This window comes from Fundulus heteroclitus, chromosome 9, assembly GCF_011125445.2.
Source record: "Fundulus heteroclitus isolate FHET01 chromosome 9, MU-UCD_Fhet_4.1, whole genome shotgun sequence".
NCBI classification, from domain to species: domain Eukaryota; kingdom Metazoa; phylum Chordata; class Actinopteri; order Cyprinodontiformes; family Fundulidae; genus Fundulus; species Fundulus heteroclitus.
In genome coordinates this window covers 14,037,289-14,057,831 of record NC_046369.1, presented here as the reverse complement: position 1 = coordinate 14,057,831, position 20,543 = coordinate 14,037,289, and the positions used below count along the sequence as shown (strand labels likewise).

Here is a 20,543-nt window from a genome sequence, read left to right as displayed (position 1 = left end):
GTATAGGGTTTTGAGTATTACCTGAGGATAGGGATTGAAAAAGGCAACCAGCCAAAAAAAGAAGGTGGTGGAAAAAAAAAAAACTTGGATGGGATGGAAATAAAAATGGAAAATGACACAGTCATGAATGACAGGACGAGTGAAGGAGCAAGTGGAAAGGTCAGTGGTGGAAAAAATGCTGGAAGAGTAGAAAAGGAAGGTGACAGGAGGTCTAGAAGCTAGGAAATTGTTAAGAATGAGTGGGGTATAAAAAGTGCAGGACACCTCATCGAAAAGTTTTCCTGACGTTCGCAAACTCTCGCTTCCATTATTTGCAAGCGCCAATTGCCAAGCTGCTCTCCACAGGGATGCGCATGAGGGTCAATTTATTGCATAAATAGGAAACGCGTATGATGAAAACCCACAAAGCACTTTTTTCACTCCATCTTTGACACATCAGGATACAAAAAAACTGTTACTTTCAGTGGCACTTTATAAACAAATGCTTGACTCCACAGATTTTTACTGCATCTCGCCATCAAAAATATGAATGTATAAGGAGAGAGACAGCTTTCCCTATGCTTTTTTTCAGTATTAAAAATAAGCAACGATAATTCACACAGCACCCTTTACATATAAAGATAAAAGCTCCTTTACAATAACATAATCCTTTAAAGGGCCAGTAAATATAATTAGTACACTGCAAAAACTGAATTGAAAATAAGTAAACATTTCTTTAAATTAGCATATTTGTCCTTAATTTGAGTAGATAAATAAGATAATATGCTAATGGAATGCGTATTTTTACATCTTAAATAAGATAATTAGATAAACTACACTTAAAATAAGATGATTTAGATTAACTACAATCAATCTTATTCCATTGGCAGATCATTTAAACGTGCTGCTCAAATCAAGGACAAATACACTAATTTCAAGAAAATGTTACTTATTTTTAGTCACATTTTTGCAGTGTAAGTAATTACCAAAGAAAGCACTAATTGCCAAAGATAAAGACTTTTTTCTGAAAGTAACTTTTCCATCTGCAAAGAGACATTTGGACAGGAGTCTTTTGTGTCCACAGAAATTCAGACTTATGCATCATCTGGAGATGATCGAGAGTTTTGCTGTTATTTAAATTTAAAACGAAATACATGGATGATCCTCCCAGAATTATGTTTTGAAGCTAACATTTTTATCTTTGAAATATTTCTTAAGTTCAGACCAGTTTTTAGGAATGACTGGTTTGATTAACCACTTCAGTCTCACAGACTTTACTAGACAGGTGGATCTAAATAACTCATTTGTTGTCTAATTTGTGAAATGATGCTTCAGAGTCCTTAATGTAGCAATGCAACTGGGTGCCAGTGCTGTAGATCTGGTAGGAAATGTTCTTGCTTTTAAAAATGGAGAAAGGCACTGTAAAAACCACACTGGTCCTAAACCATAACCCTGAGGGACTGAATGCGAAAAGCTGATTGAATTGAATGTGAACTATTCTTAATCACAAACACATATCCCCACCATTCCATGCATTTTCTGTGGTGCACAGTTTATGATGATGCTGTAAGATTGACCAAAACGTAAGCAGTGAACCTCCCAGGCTCTTACACGTCACTGAGCAGTGAAATACTCTAAATTATTAATATTTAGAGTATTTAGTGTGTTGTAAATAACACAAACCCCAGATTTTATTCCCCCCTTGATGGATTGCGAGCCAACATCTTTTGCTTGTTGGTCAGTAGCACCATATAAGTGTGCCTAAGTCAACACAGAAGACAATGAAAGGGATGAAAAAATTAGACTACACTGAAAATATTTCTTTTGTGCGTTAACGTGTGTGCATGGTTAATTTCGAAAGAGCCTGTGTGTGTGTTTTTTATACACATACCATTAAGCACCCCTTCAGCCGGCTGTGGGCCTATAAATTAAAATGATACAGCTATTACTACAGGGGGTATGGAGTTTATGATTGTGTGAACTCTGATGAGCATAATTAACCTTTTTTTCCTGTTCTCTTTAGCTTTGTGCCTCTGGGCCTCATCTGCCAGTTAGTGCTGACTATAAGCGCGCTCTTTCATCCCCCCCCTGAAATTTTAACCTCACCGCCGCAACAGTAATTGCAGGGTGGAAAAAGGTCGAACAATGTCTGGATTTTAAGTGCTTAAAATGTTTTGCGGTCATGAGTGACGGCACAGACCAGCCCAAAATATCAACAGGTGCTTTAGATTGTGACATCGGGATCAAATAAAATGCAGTGGCAAAGCGAGGAGAAGCTTTCAGGCTTTTTCTTCATTTATATGGTCAGGTTATATTGACAGCTGAGAAAATTAAGTTGCCAAAGTCGCTAAGGTTTCTTACCCCAAGACTATGACACCTACACTTTGGTTAATTTAATCATGTGACACGTTCATTTTTCTGGATCTCCGTCTAGGTCTGAAATCTACACACAAGTATTTCTGATTCTGATTAAAAAAAATTTTGTGTTTCACTTCTGTTATTATTGCTTATAAATCCATAAGTTATTGTGCAATACTAATCATATTTTGCATAAGTTATTTCTTTTTTTGGCAGTAATGATTTTCCATAGGTACTCGTACATGACAATAAAACTTGCATCTCTGAGGAAAACAATCTACTTCCTTAAATGTGTACCCTGGGGTGGAGGTGCAGAATATCTTGGATTACAATTGTTGTTGTAACATTATTCTGTGAAAAATCTCAATAGTGACAGACTTTTTGGATGCAGCAGTTGAGTACACATTAATCTATGTAGTCAGAAGTCACCTACAAACTATTCTGACAGAAAAAAAACAGATGTACCACATCAAGGAATGTGTATTTTAGTAAACATGGCAAAGGAGACGTCAGTACCAAACAGCTGCTTTGTTAATCATTACCAATAAAGCTATGGTAAAACCATACCAAACCATACCACAAATATATAATGTGAAATAATAATAATAATGTGAAAATATATTGATAAACAAATGTCAAAAAAAATATGTAAGAAAAAAAAATCACAGATAAGATATAACTAACTACAGAAATGCTCAATCTCAATTTCCTAACTTACCTACTGTAATCTTTGTGGTATCATGGGCAACACAGGCCCCAAAATGCAAATGATAGCAGGACTGATCTTAGGTTGCTCAACACTTATTGGTATCTTGAAAACAATTATTTAGTTTTTATGCAGGTAGGTATTCTCCATAGCATTGTGACAAGGCAGGGTTATTGAATTGGTACTCTTCTTACAAGCTGTCCTATAAATCAGTTCACAACTCTTACAGATGAGAAATACAACAATGAAGTTAGTATCTGCTTAAAATGTTTTAGTTCGACTGTTCCTTAAACTGCAATGGCCTATTTTATGGCCAAAAAGGAAGCTATAATTCAAATGTCATCTTCAGGTTAACATTGAACATTTGGACAATGAAATAGACAATAAAAGGACTGAATTTATTAAGCACTTTTCTAGTCATATTGACCACTCAAAGCACTTTACAGTATAGCCACATTTGCCCAATTGCACTCACTCATACACCGATACATAAATCAGTGACACAGATCAATCACATTGATGTGTGACAGGGGAAGCTGGGATCAAACCCACAACCTGGGATCAAACCCACAAGACTATACCCACTCAGCCACAGTTGCCTATAAAATACACTCTTATTCCTAAAATTCTAATACAATTTTCACAAATCTATGAATACATTAAACTTGGAATACATAAAGTCCAAGAATTATCCATAACAATGGCAGCTTTAAATCTAAAGCTTTAAAAGGACAGGAAAGGAGAAAAGCTACTGGTATTTTGACATTTTTTCTACGGTGCTGAGCTCCTAAGGTTGGAAGGCCTCCTTGCCATCACCCTAATCTTTATCTCTGGAGAATTCTCCAATCGGACTCGAGACAGGACTTTCGTGAGGCCACTCTAAAAGTGTCATTTCACTTACAATGTAAATAAAGTTGTTGGCGAAATTAAAAGACGAATTTAAACCTAAATGTTCCAGAGGTATAAATGAAAGGTATTTAAAAATCTACCTCTAATCAACCTGGGGACAATGCAAATTCCACAATGCAGAAAACAAAACTGTAAAGCACAACACTAATCCTTCATTAAGCATCCTACGTACATCAACATGTGTCTTTTGGTGATTTTGCACATAAATTTGGGATGGAAAGAGGTTGCAGCCGCGTTACATCACAGCATAAACAGAACAGACTCACAGGCTGGCAACAAAGAACCCTGTGGCGCTTGGAATTGGTAAGATGCGTAAAGAAAGTTTGAAAAGAATGAGACGTTTGCATTTGGATTAAAACAGACCCTTTAAAAAGGCACTTGACTTCATGGCATAAATTTGTTTCAACCTTGTTACTCCATTCTCTGGTGAGCCCTGCAGGCAGCGTGGAGTTTTTTTTTTTTACACCTGGAGTGGTAGGATGTGATGGTGACAGGGCATTGTGTTCTGTGCAAGAGCCTTTGGTGTGATGTTGAGCGGGCGGATTAAAGCGAAAAGGGGAAAAAAAAGCCAAGAAAGTTTAACGTTCTTTAATGGTCTGTGCTATTTTCTTTAAAAATAAAAGTCTTTTAAAATAAATTTCATTTATTGTAAAACAAGTGTATAAATATAAAGGAAATAAGCATGCATTATGTCTCCAGATATGACATTGAAAGGACATTCCTCCTGCAGTGGACATTTGTCCCTTTCAACGTCTCCCTCTGTTCCCTAAGCTTCTCTCAAACAAGCTGAGGTAAGGCAGAGCCCAGATAAGCACACAGAGTCCGGTCTTTATCAGGCTGGCGGGGGGGGACATGGCCTCAGCTAAAATAACGAGCGAGGGGGGCACTGCTATCTTCACACCTTCCCAAGAATAGAACTGATCAACGCACACGGGGCTGCTCATAAAAGAGGGGAGGGGGAACACTCACACTGTGCACACAGACGCCTGTTTAGCTAATACAGCAACCACCTGCTACTGGCCGCTGCCTCTGCCGGACCCGATAACACGGTACACACTGGCACGACGGTTTTTAACGTGGTGGAGAGTGGGAGGTGGGAATGTGAATATGAGACGGCTCCATTTACAGTACTTTACTGTTGTTGTTTGATGGGGAGGGGGGGAGGGGGGCTGTAAGAGGAGGTGGGGGCTGGCTTTATGACTAATACCATAATTGGCAGAAAAAGGTTCTCTACTCATAAATAGGAGCCATTATCCACTGAATTAGCAAAGTGGGAGACAAAATGATGCAGAGCCATTCAGTGATTTGCAGAGAAAAGAAGGGAACTGGTAAAGAGCTCTTGTTACCCATCTTGCTACAAATAGGTATCTTTCACTGCACATTTACCAGTAACATCTGAAAAGAACATCTGGCAACATTAGGTGTTAAAAACAAAAATAGCTAAATGGTGAGTTGGATACAAATTTGATATAAATATTGAAAACCTAAAACCTCAGAAAGTAGCATAAATGTATAAAAGAATTGGCATACAACTGTTAGATTTATAATACCTTATTTATAACTATTAAAAAACAAAGAAACAGAAGATTAACAGCTTATCAAACAACAGAAAAAAGAAGCAGATGTTAATATTGCTCACTGTTAAAGTTAAAAAAAACATTTGACATTTTTCTTTGCTTCTCTTGAATGTTTGCAACAAATCAAGATTTTTGTATGTTTTGTATGTTGTTAAACACCCACTGCACTTACTGTGAGAAATGATGCATTCAGAAGTGAGGAAATTACTTTATGAGTACTTTGAACTACAGTATAAAACTATATTAGAAGTGAAGACCACTCAACTGTGGCAACATTAAACAATATTCTAAATTTTGGTTAATGGTTGTGGTAAACTAAGAATTTTTAAACAAACCTTAGCTACTTTGTGAAGGACCGGACATGGCAGTCTGCTGCATTTGTGCCGTGTGGTCAGGTTGTTAAAAATCTGACAAATATTATTAAAATATCAGCATAGACATTGTCTCCATATCACAAATGTGGTATCAGATCAACCACATAGAGCTTTGAAAGTGATCATGAGTATTGTTAAATCTAAAGAGACAATTTTTGTTTAGCTTTTCTGAAATCAGAAATGTGTATGCGAATGAGGGAATTTTGATTGTAAATTCTGCATTATTTCTATGCAGTATAGATAAGATAAACATCACAAGGAAATAATATAATAGTGTACATAATAGTATGATGCAAGCAATGTTTTTTTTGCACAACAAAGTGTCATGTATCTCATGAAAAATAGGTAACACAAAAATAACAACAAGTTCACTTTAAACGTGTATTTTAGAGCTGTTAGGTAGCAAATCTAACCCTTTTAATACTAGTTTCTACAGTGCTGCATTAAAAGGGTAGAGCAAAGCAAAAAAAAAAGACAGCTGTACATTAGTCCAAGACATGAAAACAACCTGTCCTTTTTCAGTTTGCGTGCACACTTTGGAGGTTTACATCAACAGGAATTTAGAAAAAAGACAGACGAGCAGACGGACAGACAGATTGATCAAGCCAAATGTGCATTCAAGTGAATGCATAATTAGACCTCCACACACAGGCACACACACACACACACACACACACACACACACCCTCTGGGCCTAAACAACCAAGCTCCATCAATCAGGACCAATTCTCACAGGCTGCCTGGACAAGTGCCATCGCTATGGAAACCAAGCTTCGACTCTAAGCCCGTCTTGCTTTGTCTTGTTTGGAGGATTTCGCTGAGAGTCACATCCAACGCAGACCAAAAGAGCAAGGCAAAACTTGACTCAAATTTATTGGCTGATCCACAATAAGAAAGGAAAGTTTCTGACGAGAAAATACATACTAAAGGTAGATAGTTTGCTGTGATAAAAGATGCCTTCAGAGACTTTTTTTTTTTTTAAATAAGAAAAACTAGACTAAATGACTTTCCTGAATTTAAGAATCTATCCTAGAAGTAGATGTTTTTTTGGAAAATGCTTAATAATTTATTTATTTATTTTTGGAAAATGTTTATTAATTCTGTTGGGTTAAATAACAAGAATATAGAAAATAGTATAAAGCCAGCTGCACGTGTATTTCACAGGGCATAGGTCAGATTACTTTCTTGCACAACTCTCTGTTTCACTTTGCAAGCTTGAGACTTAATGAAATAGTTTATTTTCTAATTAAAATATTATAAAGAAGAGCTAATTGGAATTTACTCTTGGGGCGACTGTGAGGTGGTTCATGCCACCTACACCGTGCAGCCTGTTCCCTGTGTTTAAACTAGACTTTGCCTTCAACAGATTATTATTGACACGACGATATAAAGTACAAATCTGACTTAAAGTTCAAGATATTTCAATCTTTTTGTTTCAAATGGCACTATGGTGAAAAGACATACCAAAAAGGTAGATTACCACTTTTTAAACTATTTCTAAAGCCAGGTATTAGTATTTTGCATATTTAAAAAAATAATACTAGATTCAAAGATTCAGTGATTTTTAATGAGATGGTAAACGTGGCGCTTACATGAAAGCAAAGAAACAAAGCTTAATTATACGGAGCTTTCAACAAACAAGAATCAAATAGCGAAAAAGCATTTACACAGCGTCTGGTTTTGAAGTTGGAAAGAAAAACGCATCAGCAGAAAGAGGGAAAATGTACAATATGCCGTCTATGTCGACTGCACCGAAGCAAACAGATTAGACCTAGCAGACCACATGGGGATTCGCAAAAAAAAAAAAAAAAAAAAGAGGGAGAAACTCTGCACCAACTTCCTATGTGATGGTACCCAGAGGTGAAAAACTTTGTCAACTCACATTGCTGTCATAGTGATGCTGCCTTTCTATAAAGACTGACACTCTAGTAATATGCACAAATTGGTCCCACTGAAACCACTGTTCAAGGCTAATAAAAAAAAGCAAAGGACATTAAGCATCCTCCAACCCATCGGAAATAAATACAGTCAATTCCTGACAGAGAAGACGGAAATTCAACTTAAGAGTGCATATCAGATATCAATACGGACACAGAGCTCATGGAGTGGTGAAATGGGAACAATTTTGTTACATTTAAAAGACTCACTTGAGGCAATTGACACTTGTTGGCTCATTAAATGAAGAGGACGCCTCAAATTGCCAAAGGTGTTGTAGCCCAGATCAAAACAAATGACAAGAGGGAGAAAATGGAGAGAAAACAAACCTCTATGAAGCCCCTGAAAGAACACACAAGATGAAACAGTGCACCCTTTTTAAGCCTTTGTATCCACTTGAAAAGCAACTTTCTCATTAAAACTCCGGGAGAAAATAACCATTTATAATGCAACAGCCACCTATATGATGTGTAGAACCGCTTTCAACCAGCACATGAAGCAACAGTCACCTTCACACACTTGAATCTCTTGTAATCCTTGCTCAAACTTCTTGCAAACTAAATTGCTGGTGTTAATAGGCAAAAAAAAGAAAAAAAAAAAAAGAAAATCACAAACATAGGCCCACTTTTTGATGACAAAATGTATGGCTGAGGCCCTATTAAGTATTAAGTCAACTCACCCCTTTACACCCCCGATTTACACTTATAAATTGACACATAGTCCTGTCCTACTTCCATTTTTCTTGTAAACAACAAATCTCTTTCTTCTTAAGTAATTCAATAAATTACAGAGATAAATAGTTATAGATATGCTAAAATCTTCTACATAACTTCATGAAAACGTATCTCACTTTTTTTACAACCTTTGTTTGATGACTATTTTCATTTATTACAGCTCTGATCTTAGTCTTGGGTCCTTTATGATGCATGATGAGGTTATGACTAATGATCAAACCAAAACAGCATTAAGTTACCTTCTGCTGGAAGATACTATGAGCAGAAAATAGAAAACGTGTTTAAATCATCAGTTATCAAAGCGGCTAGGAAAAGTCTCCGGGTATTGATTGACGTACGTTATATGAAAAAGTCCCGCACCAAACAACTCTATTTCATCCCCGAAAAGTTGGTTACAAAACAACCAAAGCTACAGAGGTACGAAATGGTGAAAAGATATATTAACAGACATTTGTTCAGTTTGTAATCTGTCCAGCTACGTAACAAGGCAACAGCTTTGTAACAGAAGATGTACGACGCAAATCACAATCTGAAATGTTTACCAGCGGACCAACCCTCGTCTAGAAAGAAACAGCTGATTAGCAAACCAATAGCTGTTGTCTGGTATTTTATTGCAGCTATTGTATAACAAAGATGTTGTTGACTTTGTTGGAACTGCAAATAACCTGGCACAAGATCTTTCCGATGATTTAAAATGATTACCATACATACTTAAAGATCAAACCGTGTTATTGGACGATTTCTATGGTTCAGCACTGAAAATACAAATGAATACAAACACAAAGAGGCGATCGAAGTAAAACATTCCTATGTGCAAGCTAATTAAAAATGGGCCAATTGTCTTCTAATTTTGAGATGATTATATAAAGCACAGGGCAAGAAAAAGGGCCGCTGCATGAGTCTGCAGAGTGCATCGGATATTAAAATTGACAGAATTTACTTGCCAGTGTTGGTTCAAACATAATTTGACTGGAAAAGATAAGAACCAAAGCACAAAGAAACAAAGAGAAAAAAGGAGCTGAGCTATAAGAGTAAGAAACAATTCCACTATGGGGGGTTTCCTTTTTTTATTCCAACTAGCAGATTTGAAGGAATATAAATATTTGAACACCTTCACTGCATCCCTGTGAATTCTGGCCAGTTATTATTACAAGTTATTTGCCAATTATGCTACAGTGGAGAACTCTAAAAGGCCAGAAAAGAGAGAAGAAAAAATTAAAAGAAAAGAGGGGTAAAAAGGTTTGAATAACAAATGCAGGTTTGAATAACAAATGCATGGACCAGTTTTTCAGCGATGCTGAAAAACTGGTCCATGCATTTGTTACTTCAAGGCTGGACTATTGTAATTCTTTACTATCAGGAAGTCCACAAAATGCAGTTCAAAGCCTTCAGCTGATCCAAAATGCTGCAGCAAGAGTTCTGATGAAAATCAACAAGAGGGATCATATTTCTCCAATTTTAGCTTCCCTTCATTGGCTTCCTGTTAAATCAAGAATAGAATTTAAAATTCCTCTTCTAACAAATAAAGCCCTTAATAATCAAGCTCCATCATATATCAGAGCTCTGATTACCCCGTATGTTCCTAACAGAGCACTTCGCTCTCAGACTGCAGGTCTGCTGGTGGTTCCTAGAGTCTCTAAAAGTAGAATGGGAGGCAGATCCTTTAGCTATCAGGCTCCTCTCCTGTGGAACCAACTCCCAGTTTTGGTCCGTGAGGCAGACACCCTGTCTACTTTTAAGACTAGGCTTAAAACTTTTCTTTTTGACAAAAATTATAACTAGTGGCTCATGTTACTCTGAGCTACCTTTATAGTTTTACTGCTATAGGCTTAGGCTACTGGAGTATATCAGGATCTAATTTTCTCACTCTATTGAGTTCTACTGTTCTTCAATTATGCATTATGTGTTGTCATTTCTGCTTTAACTTTCTGTTCTCTCTCTTTTCTCTTCATAGTAGGTACACCTGGTCTGGCGTTCTGTTAACTGTGACATCATCCAGAGAAGACGGATCACCCGCTACTACCATCTAATGTAGAACAGATCACTGGATCAATGTGTGCTTCTGTGCTTTTTTGTCTCTCTTGTTGTGTCTCTGCTCTGTCTTCTGTAACCCCAGTCGGTCGAGGCGGATGACCGTTCATACTGAGCCCGGTTCTGCCGGAGGTTTTTTTTCCCGTTAATGGGTGGTTTTTCTTCCCACTGTCGCTTCATGCTTGCTCAGTATGAGGGATTGCAGCAAAGCCATGTACAATGCAGATGACTCTTCCTGTGGCTCTACGGTTCCCCAGGAGTGAATGCTGCTTGTCGGGACTTTGATGCAATCAACTGGTTTCCTTATATAGGACATTTTTGACCAATCTGTATAATCTGACCCAATCTGTATAATATGATTGAACTTGACTTTGTAAAGTGCCTTGAGATGACATGTTTCATGATTTGGCGCTATATAAATAAAATTGAATTGAATTGAATTGAATACCACAAAATGAAAGGATAAATAATGGATTCTATGTGTTCAAAACCTCAAAAAAGATATTTGTTCAACAGAGAGAAAACAGTAACAGACAAATTAACTCTAAATTAACAATATAGGAATTACAGACCAGCGCTACCATGAATTGCTATGTTTAACCAAATACTGTACCAAAATAATTTATCATCATCAGCAAATCTCATTAATAGACCCATTAAAACTAAAATAAATTAAAGACCTCCTAGCCCCCTGTGCTATAGCCTTAGGAGGCGGTGCTATGATTAGCAGATGGACTGACAGTGACAGCGTCACAAGCATGGAGAGAAATGACAGTGATCCTAGTTTTGCAACGGAGCAGTTGTATGAGGTGGGACTCACGACGGGGGACAAAACCGCTTTTATACCCCACAGCGGCAAAGCTACTGACGTCAGTTTTTCTGGATGACATCACAGCATCTTTTGAGCCAATACCAATATTCATCTAAAATTCGAAAGCAGTACACTCGCTAAACATAAGGAGGGAACCACACAGGATTTTTAACAAATGTGCAGTAAATGAATGTAAATAATGACTGGGACATGTAGACAGCACTATTAGACATCCGTGTTAACAGTGTATTAGCAAAAAAATGCCGATTTGGGTTGGATTTCTTAAAAAAAAAACGCATTCTCCCTGCCACTTTATCAGATATACCTTTACAACTGATTCTCAATCTAAGTTAAGTACCTGAAACAGTTCTGTACAAAGATAAATGCCTCTTTAAGATTGTTTTAGCAAGAAGCAGAAAAACTATAACTCGAAAACGGCTGAAAATTGACCCTCCAACATTGGACCAATAGTGTGGAATTGTAAAGTAATTTACTTTGAAAAAGGAGTTAGATGAATGTACCAAACGCTGGGAAAAATGGATTACATACACTCTTTGTATTGAGCAGTATAGCATGAAAACAAAAAAAATTATGGAAAAACAATATATATTTTTTTACAACAACAACCATGTTGTCTGCATGTTCTTTGTCTTTAATATTCCTCAATGGATAAAAGTAAAAACTCACTCCCAAATAACAAATCAGCCAAACACACATCAGCAAACTAATGCATTTGGGTGTAAGAAGTGGAAGAAAGGGATTTAAGTGGCTGTGAGTGTGGCATGGTTGTTGGTGCCAAGCGGGCTGGTCTAAGTATTTCACATAGTGCTGATCTACTGGAGCTGTTGTACACACCATCTCTCCGGTTTACAGAGAATGGTCTGAAAAACAGAAATCATCCAGTGAGTGGCAGTTGTGTGCACGGAAACGTCTCGTGGAAGTCAGAGGTTAGTGGAGAATGAGCAGAAAACCGTAACAGCAGATCGCATAGGGTGCTACTCCTGTCAACTAGGAACTGAAAACTGAGGCTAGCATTCACACAGGCTCATGAAAATTTGAAGAAAAATGGGAAAATGTTACATGGTCCCATCAATCACGATTTCAGCTGTGATATTCAGACGTTAAGGTCAGAAATTGGTGCACACACCATGAAAGCATGGCTTCATCTTGCCTTGTATAAGTGACACAAGCTGGTGGTGGAGGTGTAATGGCACGGGTAATGTTTTCTTGGCCCTCTTTGGGATTATTAGAATCCACTGAGGATGACTAAATGCCACAGCCCTCCTGAGTATTGTTGATGACCTTGTCTATCCCTGTATGACCGCAGGGCATCATTTTCTGACGACTGCTCCAGAAGGATAATGCACCATGTCACAAAGCTCACATAGTTTAACTAGCTTCTTGCAGTACATTTCAACAGCAACAGAGCACTGTTGGCATACGTTGGAATGGGAGATTTGCACCAGGTGACTAATTTGCATAAAGCACGCGTTGCTGTCATTTCAATACAGACCCAAATTCTCAGAGGTACGTTCCTGACACCTCGCTAAACTTCTGTCATGATGAACCGATGTAGTTCTGAAGGTGAATGCAGGCTCAGTCAAGCGTTAGGAGGGTGTGCCTAATAAAGTGGCAAGCGTGTGTGTGTTTGCGTGCTGATCAAATTGATATAATTTAGGCAGAGATTCTACTTGTAACAAGAATGCATCAGACTCCCATCTAGTTTTATAACTGCACCTCAGCCAACATTAAGGGTCTGTAACTCAATCAATATGTTGCAGTGGAGCCTTGACAAAGCTGAGGTGACAGTCCACATGACTGTCTTTCAGCATTTGAGCACACACACACACACACACACACACACACACACACACACACACACACACGCACGCACATAAATACACATTGAATTTCTTGAATACAGATGTATGCAAACATGCAGATAAATATAGACTTGAACACAAGCTAGGCATTAATATATTTGGGGAGGCAGGATTTATTGAGCCATATTTCTTTCTCTTTTGATTAAAAACGTCTCCTCCTCACTGTGATTTATGAGAGTAAATAAAAAGGAACGGAGGGCAGAGAGAGAGCCAGAGAGAGCCAGAGAGAGTCAGAGAGAGAAAGTGGAAGGGATCGACGTGGGGGTAAGGAATGACATCATGCTTTCAGACTGGCTTTTCTGCAAAACGGTGGCATCCTTTCACTCCACCGAGTGGGAGTGAACACAATTGGACAAGTGCTCTACTGTGTGTGGGGGTTGTGCGTGTGGAGCGAATCCAAGCAGGCAAAGGAAGGTGGTCCTTGCATTTGTGCATATATTTCCAAACATAATGATGTGGCAAAACAGAGTTCCCCCCCCCCCCCAAAAAAAAAGAAGAGATGACGATAAAAAGAGGAACGATATGTGTACTGCCTGAAGAAAGAGTACAAGACAGAAAAAGAAAAACCATGCGTACATGCGACAGAGTGATAAGGCATTACATCCACAGGTAGAGCATAAAAAGAAACCAAAGAATGGCAGAAATAAAACAGCCTTTCAGATGTTTTGCGAACGGAAATGGAAGGTTGGATGGTCAAAAGTGGGCAAAAAAATAAATAAAATACTTTATTACTGTATGAAAATTCAATGAAACAAGCGTAGCTGCTTTCAATATGTCGAAAATATTTGACATCTGCTTGTCTGTAATTTTAGATTTCCTTGAGTCGGATGGGCAGAAAAAAAAACTCTTCAATTATGCTACCAGACACTCAAAGCGCCAGGCAATCACAGGCAGACATCTCTGTTAGAACATGATGGGAAAAAAAATAAAAAATAAAAAAAAATCAAGTGGTCCTCAAGTTATCATAAACCCCTGAGAAAAAACTGAATGTCAAAACTGAGATGAAGAAAAACACAGCAGAAGTCTAAAAGGTTAAAAAAAGCAATTTATCTCACAAATTACATCTTCGGACATAAATTACATCCAGAGACAAAGACACAAACATAGATACTATATTATATATATATATATATATATATATATATATATATATATATATATATATATATATATATATATATATATATATATATATATATATATATATATATATATGCACTCACCAGCACAGTCATGTGGGATTTAAAAAAAATGAAACCCAAGTGGAACCTCCCCACCTTTTCTATATCTCTACGGAGCCTCATCCTTGTTTTGTCTGTTTAATGCTACTCTAAGCCCATCTTAACAGGGAAATGGTGCAGAACAAATCCTAAGCAGGAGTTGACAGGATGGGATAAGAAACTACTGATGCACCCTTGTTACGAACAAGAGAAGTTAGGAAGGATAAATCAGTGAACAGGGAGAGATGCACCATGAATAAATGAGACATCTTTTTGCAGAAGGGATGACCTGTTCAAAAGGTTGTTGTTGTTTTTTTAAGATTAGGCATTTATTAGTACCAATCTAATACAACAGTCTCTGTTATCTGTTTTCCTCAATGGAAACAGATATTTAGGACCAATCGGAGTTCAGGACATAAGCATTTATGTTCTGCTCCAACACTGACTTGACACATGCACACACTATTTTTAAGAAACTTACATGGTCCTGCTGACGATGTCTATTTTTTGCTGGGAAGTGCTTGGCTTAAACGTGCGTGTTTACTCGGCGTTTCCAAGTTTTAAGCTCATGGTTGGGGGCATTTTTGGTTCATTTTAATAGAAAAAGAAATCAAAACGTGTGATTTTTTATTTTATTTCGGTCTGCAGCGAGATATTCTTTTTGAGGTTACACCAATAGAGTTTCCTCACTGTTTTTATGACTTATTCATAATTTGGCTCACAACATAATTCAATGCAGTTGTTGACAGTCCACCAATAACTATCATTTAACTTTAGTCAGGAACCTTGCTTACCATCATTTAGTAGGTGCTTTAGTCAGATTAGAGCTTACTTTGCAGTACAGTAATCTACTAGAACAGTGTCGGTATTTAGGATATATGCCCATTAAACAATTTGTTTAAGTTTATGTTTAAGGTTAACATAAACTTTTACAATGGAAATTTAGAGTCACCCAATCAACAAGGTAAACCATTTAGCTTGTGCTTTCCTTTGATTTAGGTGTCCACTTAATAGAAAAATTATAATTTTATGTAGCCAATGCATACTTTTACATAAATGACTACATATAAGCTGATTTCAAAATGTGTGCAAGACACAACAAAATATCTTCTGCCAATCCCAACTGTATAGACACATGGGTTCATCACAGCAACCATGCTAATGAGCTGCTCATACTAGCCACCAGTTGTTTTTCACAGCCCTACATGTGGTGCAATTCCTGTCTTTTTCTGAGGCCAACACTAATTAACTGTCACCCCAATAGGAGTTATTAGCCATTACCTATGGGGATCACTAAACTTAAAGATCCTGAAGAAAAGAAAATGTTAACGGACTGGCGTAACCCAACTAATGTGAGTCAGAGCCACACCACTGGCCAGATGCATAACTGATGAAAATGAAAACCAACCTTGTACAGCCTTGTCCTTTGTGGGAAAAGGTGGCAATGAAAACAAAATGTTCAGTACGGATGTCTACCCCTTCATATAATATGCCTTTTTTGTAACTGAATTAATTCAAGCCTGAAATGGTGAACTGGAAACGAGGCAAAATGGCAACAACATTAAATAGAATATGAAAAGGACGATATTACTTTATTCTGCAGACATGTAGTTTCACTAATTTTATTCCTTTTCATTGGCTTTTACAATGTACTTTTCAGTTATGTGGGCAACAGATAGTAACTTTGTGAGCAGCTATTGATATGCACCACCTATACCCAGAGTGGTAAAACAAAAAAAAAAAAAACAACTGCTAATGCGACCACGAAGAGCACAACTGGTCCGAGATTGTAAGATCTACCTACAAAATTTTTGGACCATAAGGTGCACCGCATTATAAGGCACACAGTGAATTAACGTGTCTTTGTACGTCTTTGTCGACGTATAAGGCGCAACGGATTATAAGGTGCATTAAATATTTTTCCCAAGTGTGTAATATCACTAATATCACTCCGCCCCTTCACGTACACAGCTCTCTATCCGTCTCTGTCGGACAGAGTAGTTGGACCTAAGTTACACTGCCCCGATTCTTATACATAAAATAAAACTAAAATAAACGGAACTTTTAGATTGAATGAATCTAGAAGTTATATGTCGGAGCCTTTAGGCAGCACGCCCACATATTTGGGCGTAGTGTGCACACACTGTGAGTCCTTGCGACCGCTTGCTTGGAGCAGGTCAGTGTATCAAGCTCGGTGTCACATATAAAACAGTTCGATGTAAAGACTTCTTGCCTCAGAGGAGTTTATAGTGTGACACGTACCTATATGCGCGGAGTCTGCCTTGACTCCACCTCGAGTACGCACGGACCTCCACGGAGTGAACTACACCCGAGTATGTGGGGGTCTTTACATGAATGGACTTCTAGTTTTGACATTACAGTCAGGCAGTCTTGTAGACAGCTCAGGGGTCTGATCAGGTAGTGACACAGTGTAGCGTAATGCTCCGAACATTCATTGAGCGGAGCGGCTTCGTTGGTTGCCAAAGTCGTACTCACACATTTTTACATATTTTTCAGCACATTGTACCGCACAAAATCGGTCAGTAAGCACAACGGTAATCATATATAAGGTGCAAAAAATACGGACGTTGCACTTTGCAATCTAGCCAACTTAGTGTTATTAACCTTTGAAGAGTTTTTTTTTTGTTGTTTTTGCACTAAACTTGGAGAGTTGATGGCTTCTGATGCTCCCCCCATGCAGCACATTTTATTTCTGACATCTCCCATTTCTGATTCCAGAGATACTCTACTTATAATTTTTGAAAGTTGCAAATTCACAAAAACTGCACCTTCTTCTCTTTTTGGTCACCTTAAATTAAGCAAATTTTTTCATTACCAGGTAGAAAAAAAAAAAAAATCAGTGTATGGTAAATAGTCTTAATTTATACAGCACTTTTCGAGTCATACCAACCACTCAAAGCACTTTGCACTAAAGCCACAATCACACACATAAACACACACATTCCTGGACCAATATGCAGATCTGAAGGCAACTTAAGTGCCCTTGACATGTAGCAGGAGGAAGCTAGAATCAACTTTTAGATTGCAAGACAACTACTCTACCTATTCTGCCACAGTCACCTTCAAATATAGCTGAATTTAGAACTGAGACTGGAATTTTTACTCTTTACAAGTCTAATAAAAACCATGTTTCCAGTATTCTGTCATTACTCATGCGAATAATGTATCTTGCCTCAAAGACAATATTACAAGGTAATCTCACAATCCTGCTTGTAATTACTTCAATCTCCAAAGTTCCTGACCACTGTGGTACAAAAAACATATTTTATGTGAAAGATAAACAGTTAAAAAGCAGGGTCTGATACTTACATAAGGCCTGGGAGCAGGTGAGCAGCAGTGATAGCAGCAGAGTGGTCACATGAAGTAACAGCGGCAAGGAGAGACGAGGGGAACCACTGGTGGCCATCTTGGCGGCGGCTACGGTGGGCAAGAGGGGGCTGGGGGGGGCAGGGTGGGACGAATAGATGACCCGGCCAGGGAGCCGAGGGACCGTCCGACCAGGGAAGCTTGGGGTCTTCACGCAGAACTGCTTGGCACTCTGGAAAGAGACACAGATAAAAAAAAAAAATGTAAATCTTATGTACGTACCATAAAATGCCAACTGCCTTTCAGTGAAGATTAAAAAATTAAGCTATTTTTAGTGGTCACTATTTTTATAAATCCTTCGGAAACAAATTGCTGGATATTTGTTACATGGTACCGTTATATAAAGACATCAGTAAATTTTAACTTGAGTCCATGACCAAATTAGTGAAAAATGCAATGCCGTTACAGAAGTAAATAATCCAAGTCGTGGTATTCTAGGTGCTTCACTAGACTTTTTAAAGACATCTGCCTCTATTCCTCAATGCTTCTTTGTCTGTGGTGTTACAGAGAAATGTCATTGTATTTCCATTAAAACACGTCAGGCGCATTTTATTAAGATCCGTGGAAATCATGTACATTTACAAGCCGTCTGCCTGACAATGGGCATCGTTGTGGAACATATGGAGACTATTATCCCAAGGCATTTGGAGTTAAAAAATACCAGCATTTTCTTTGCCAAAAATGACCTGTGACTTTGATAAACACACAAAATGTAACTATGTGCAACAGTGTTCACGGCCCTTCAATGCTACTGACAGATAATTGGTGGTAAGGTCAAATGAGGCCAGTGACACAACCACAAGCAAAAGTGTCACGTCGCACAAACCTTTAACCTTTACGTTTTTCGAACAAGGATCATATCTCTTTATCAGCAGGGCAATCGTTGTCCTGTCTTTTTTTCACCATTTTAATCACCCGATCCTGACAGTACGTCCTTATCCAATTACGCAAGCATCTGATGATATTCCAAGCAAGGTCTTCCTGCTTTGGTCGAAATGCAGTTAATCCCTCAATACAAATGAGAATCGAGGTCAAAACCCACCAGAGTCGAGTTCTCTCATTGATATGGCTGATGCAGCACAGAGCCACCAATCGGTTATACAACCCCTCTAATTATAAATGAATGCATTGCGTTCTTGGACATATCTGTTAAAAGTACTTGAGACACTGTCAAATGTGCCGTATTGGGAAAAGGAAGAGGGGAAAAAAAAAGCACCAAGAAAAAATGCAATATTCAATGAAGGACTTTTGTAAGAATGTCCGTCTCAGCATTCTTGTTACAGAGAAAGAATATAATTTCCTCCAAGCTTTAGGGATGGTACTCCTCAGCTGTGACTCAACGAGGAGTGAGACTAATTCCTCAAAAAGGAAAATAATTACCTACACGTGAGGTGATTAACAGGGTACATATGTTCAAGTATACCAAGGTGGTGACAATTTAAACAACTATAACATAACGTTTAATGACACTGTTCTGTCAATGCAGGTTAAACCTGTTCATTTAATGTTTATCACATTTTTTCTAATTAAACGTTGCATGTCACGCAGTGTGGGTTAAAACAAGTGTGTCAAGTGCTTGAGCTGTGCAATGAATCCACTTCAATAACAATAGAAATTTTTTAGGCTCTATCGGTCATACACAATCCGCATCAAAGGCCGGCAAGGGAAAAACCTGTCGGACTCTAGAATACAAACTGAAACTCGGACATACATAACACATACATTACAGTTATCGAGGTGCACATTAACCACAACCTTATATTAGGAGTCAAAGTGGATTGTAGTGAAACATTGGATGGTGATCGGAATCGACCATCGATTGGAAACTTTAAATTAATTCTTAATACCCGTGCATACACCACTCCCAGTCACTACTCTGTCACATCAACCTTAACACTCTTCAGTGGGGAAGTTGTCTCTGACCGAAGAAGAGCCGAGGTTAGCTGTTTTCAGCATCACTAAGTTCGAAATGAAATCATAAGAAGCGCAAAATATGTAAGAAACAGTTAAAAAGGAAACATTGCTTTCCATGACATGCTAAACCATGTTTCTACTATATTTAAGCTGTGAGAGAGCAAAAGACATTAAGATAGGAAGCACACAATCACACAATGGTGCTGTTTTCAGCTAGTCATTCCAGCTATGCTAACCATACTATTTACGATTATAAGATGTTAAAGAAAGATCAACATGTCAACTCCAAATATTTTTGTTGTTGTTTTAGAGCAACTCTCACATGCAGTGTGCCGTCACCTCTGCTTCTACTACAAATGATTGCTCATGGCTGGACGGCTAGAAAGAAACATTTGACTGACCAATAGAAATTATTTAAAATCAATATCGGCACACCAAACGCTTTTGAAAAATCAGAGATCAGAAATCAGGCACAACTCTCCGATAAGAGAATAAAGAAAAGAAATTATAAAAGAAAAGAAAAGAAATTATAATGTCATGTTGAGTAATTTAGAATGCTACTGATACATTCATTTATTTCAGTTGCCTAACTCAATTCACTAAGTGAAACACATGATATAGATTAATTACACACAGACTGATGTTTATAAGCCGTAATTTGTGATAATTATGATGATTTCCTGCCTATAGCTAATGGAAACAAGACATTTAAGATTAGAATAATA

The 20,543-nt window shown here is 37.9% G+C and overlaps 1 protein-coding gene across 16 annotated transcripts in view; it reads right to left on the bottom strand.

Annotated features, from left to right (window-relative positions):
* Positions 1-20,543, bottom strand: part of ptprsa (protein tyrosine phosphatase receptor type Sa) — a 302,454-nt gene that overhangs the window by 140,419 nt on the left and 141,492 nt on the right. For all 16 annotated transcript variants that reach the window (XM_036141038.1, XM_036141042.1, XM_036141044.1 and 13 more), the window contains one exon: positions 17,848-18,076. In XM_036141038.1, coding sequence (XP_035996931.1) covers positions 17,848-17,944 — 97 coding nt within the window. In that variant the 5' untranslated portion in view covers positions 17,945-18,076. The remainder of the gene's footprint in view (positions 1-17,847; positions 18,077-20,543) is intronic.